General features: G+C 45.1%; 1 protein-coding gene across 1 annotated transcript; it reads right to left on the reverse strand.

The window, feature by feature from the left end:
- Window positions 1–1,658: 1,658 nt before the first annotated feature.
- LOC138873565 (uncharacterized) lies at window positions 1,659–2,213 on the reverse strand. Its single transcript, XM_070152038.1, has one exon. The coding sequence runs from the start codon at window positions 2,211–2,213 to the stop codon at window positions 1,659–1,661; it is 555 nt and encodes a 184-aa protein (XP_070008139.1).
- Window positions 2,214–2,499: the final 286 nt, after the last annotated feature.

A 2,499-nucleotide genomic window follows, 5' to 3' on the forward strand; every position in this document is an offset into this window, starting at 1 on the left:
CCACCTCTACCAATAGTGCTGCCTCAAATCCTGATACATCTTCGCGGCACCCGGATGGATGGAATACCGTGAACTATGGGCCTCCTCTAAAATCAACTCCCGAAGCCCATCAACATTAGGTACACATACTCGACCTTGCATCCTCAGTACCCCATCATCACCAATAGTCACATCTCTGGCATCACCGTGCAGAACCTTGTCTTTGAGGACGAGTAAATGAGGGACATCATATTGACGCTCCCTGATACGATCGAATAAGGAAGACCGAGAAACCACACAAGCTAGAACCCGATTGGGCTCTGAAAGGTCCAATCTCACAAACTACCTGGCTAAGACCTGAACATTCATCGCCATGGGCCTCTCCACTATTGGTAAATAAGCCAAACTCTCCAAACTCTCTGCCTGGCAACTCAAAGCATCGGCCAACATATTGGCCTTGACCGGGTGATACAAGATAGTGATATCAAAGTCCTTCAGCAGCTCTAACCACCTCCTCTAGTGCAAATTAAGATCCTTTTGCTTGAATAGACGTTGCAAACTCTGGTGATCAGTATAGATCGCACAAGGAACACCGTACAAATAATGATGTCAGATCTTCAATGCATGGACAATAGCAGCTAACTTGAGATTATGGACATGATAATTCTTTTCATTTACCTTCAACTGGCTGGACGCAAGGCAATCACCCTACCGTCCTACATAAATACCGCTCCAAGGCCAATCCTTGAGGCATCACAATGACAGTATAAGACCCTGAACGTATATGCAATATCAAAATTGGGGTTGTCGTTAAAGCTGTCTTGAGCTTCTAGAAGCTTGCCTCACACTCTTCCGTCCACTGGAACGGAGCACCCTTCTGGGTCAGCCTAGTCATGGGTGCTGCAATAGATGAAAACCCTCAACAAATCGACAATAATAACCTGCCAAGCCAAGAAAATTACGGATCTCTATAGCTGAGGATGGTCTGGGTCAACTCTGCACTGCTTCAACTTTCTTCGGATCCATCTGTATACCCTCACTCGATACCATGTGACCCAAGAATGCCACGGAATCCAACCAAAACTCACATTTTGAGAATTTTGCATATAAATTCTTTTCCCTCAAAGTCCGAAGCACTGTCCTCAGGTGCTTCGTATGATCCTCCTAACTCTGGGAGTATACCAGAATATCATCAATAAAGACAATGACGAGCGAGTTAAAATATGGTCGGACACTATTCCTCGTGCACTCTGTAACTAGTCAAATATATCATCAATACGAGGCAAAGGATACCTGTTCTTTACTGTAACGTTGTTCAACTGACGATAATCAATGCACATATGCATAGAACCATCCTTTTTCTTCACAAACAATACAGGAGCACCCCAAGGTGATACACTAGGACAAATGAAACCCTTGTCATACAATTTCTGTAACTGATCCTTCAACTCTTTCAACTCAGGAGGGGCCATATGATATGGAGGAATGGAAATGGGCTGAGTGCCCGACAATAGATCAATGACAAAATCAATATCTCTATCGGGCGGCATGCCCAGAAGGTCAGCTGCAAACACATCAGGGAAGTCCCTTACTACTATGACTAAATCGACTGTAGGGGTATCAACACTAACATCTATCACATAGGCCAGATACGTGTCACACCCCTTTCCAACCATTCACTAAGCTTTAAGGAAAGAAATAACTCTACTGGGAGTGTGATCTAAAGTACCCCTCCACTCTACTCGTGATACACCTAGCATAGTCAACGTCACGATTTTGGCATGACAATCAAGAATAGCATAATGGGGCGACAACCAATCCATGACCAATATAACATCAAAATCTACTATGCTGAGCAATAAGAAATCGGCTCTAGTTTCAAAATCACTAAGAGCAACCAAACATGACCGATAAACGCAGTCCACAACAAAAGAATCCCTCAAAGGAGTAGAAACATAAATAGAGGAACTCAAAGAATCCCAACATACGCCCAAATGCAGGGCAAAATAAGAAGACACATAAGAATAAATGGTGCCTGGATCAAATAGAACCGATGAATCTCTATGACAAACCAGTACAACACCTGTGATGACAGAATCAGAGGCAACAGCCTCAGTTGGGTTAGGAAGAGCATAATATCTAGTTTGGCCTCCCCCTCTTGGGCGACCTCTACCTCCACGACCTCCACCGCTAGCGGGCTGAGCAGGTGGGGTAGCCAGTGGTGCTAGAACCATAGCCTAGGAACTCTATAGGGCACGATATGGATGAGAAGTCTGTGGAGGTGCACCCCTCCTAAGCCCGGGGCAATCCCTTACCATATGATGTGTGTCGCCACACTCAAAACAATCCCTAGGATGATGTGATGGTTGTGACTAGGTCGGGCCAGGTCTGCTAGACTGACTACTAAAAGCACCCCGTGCAGTAGCCGCACTAGATACTGAAGGTGCATAATAAGGTCCTAATGTCTTGGAGGAGCTAGAATACCACTGTCTACTAGATGAGTTGAATGAACGGGGCGAC

This window comes from Nicotiana sylvestris, chromosome 7 (genome assembly GCF_000393655.2).
Source record: "Nicotiana sylvestris chromosome 7, ASM39365v2, whole genome shotgun sequence".
In the NCBI taxonomy this organism is placed as follows: domain Eukaryota; kingdom Viridiplantae; phylum Streptophyta; class Magnoliopsida; order Solanales; family Solanaceae; genus Nicotiana; species Nicotiana sylvestris.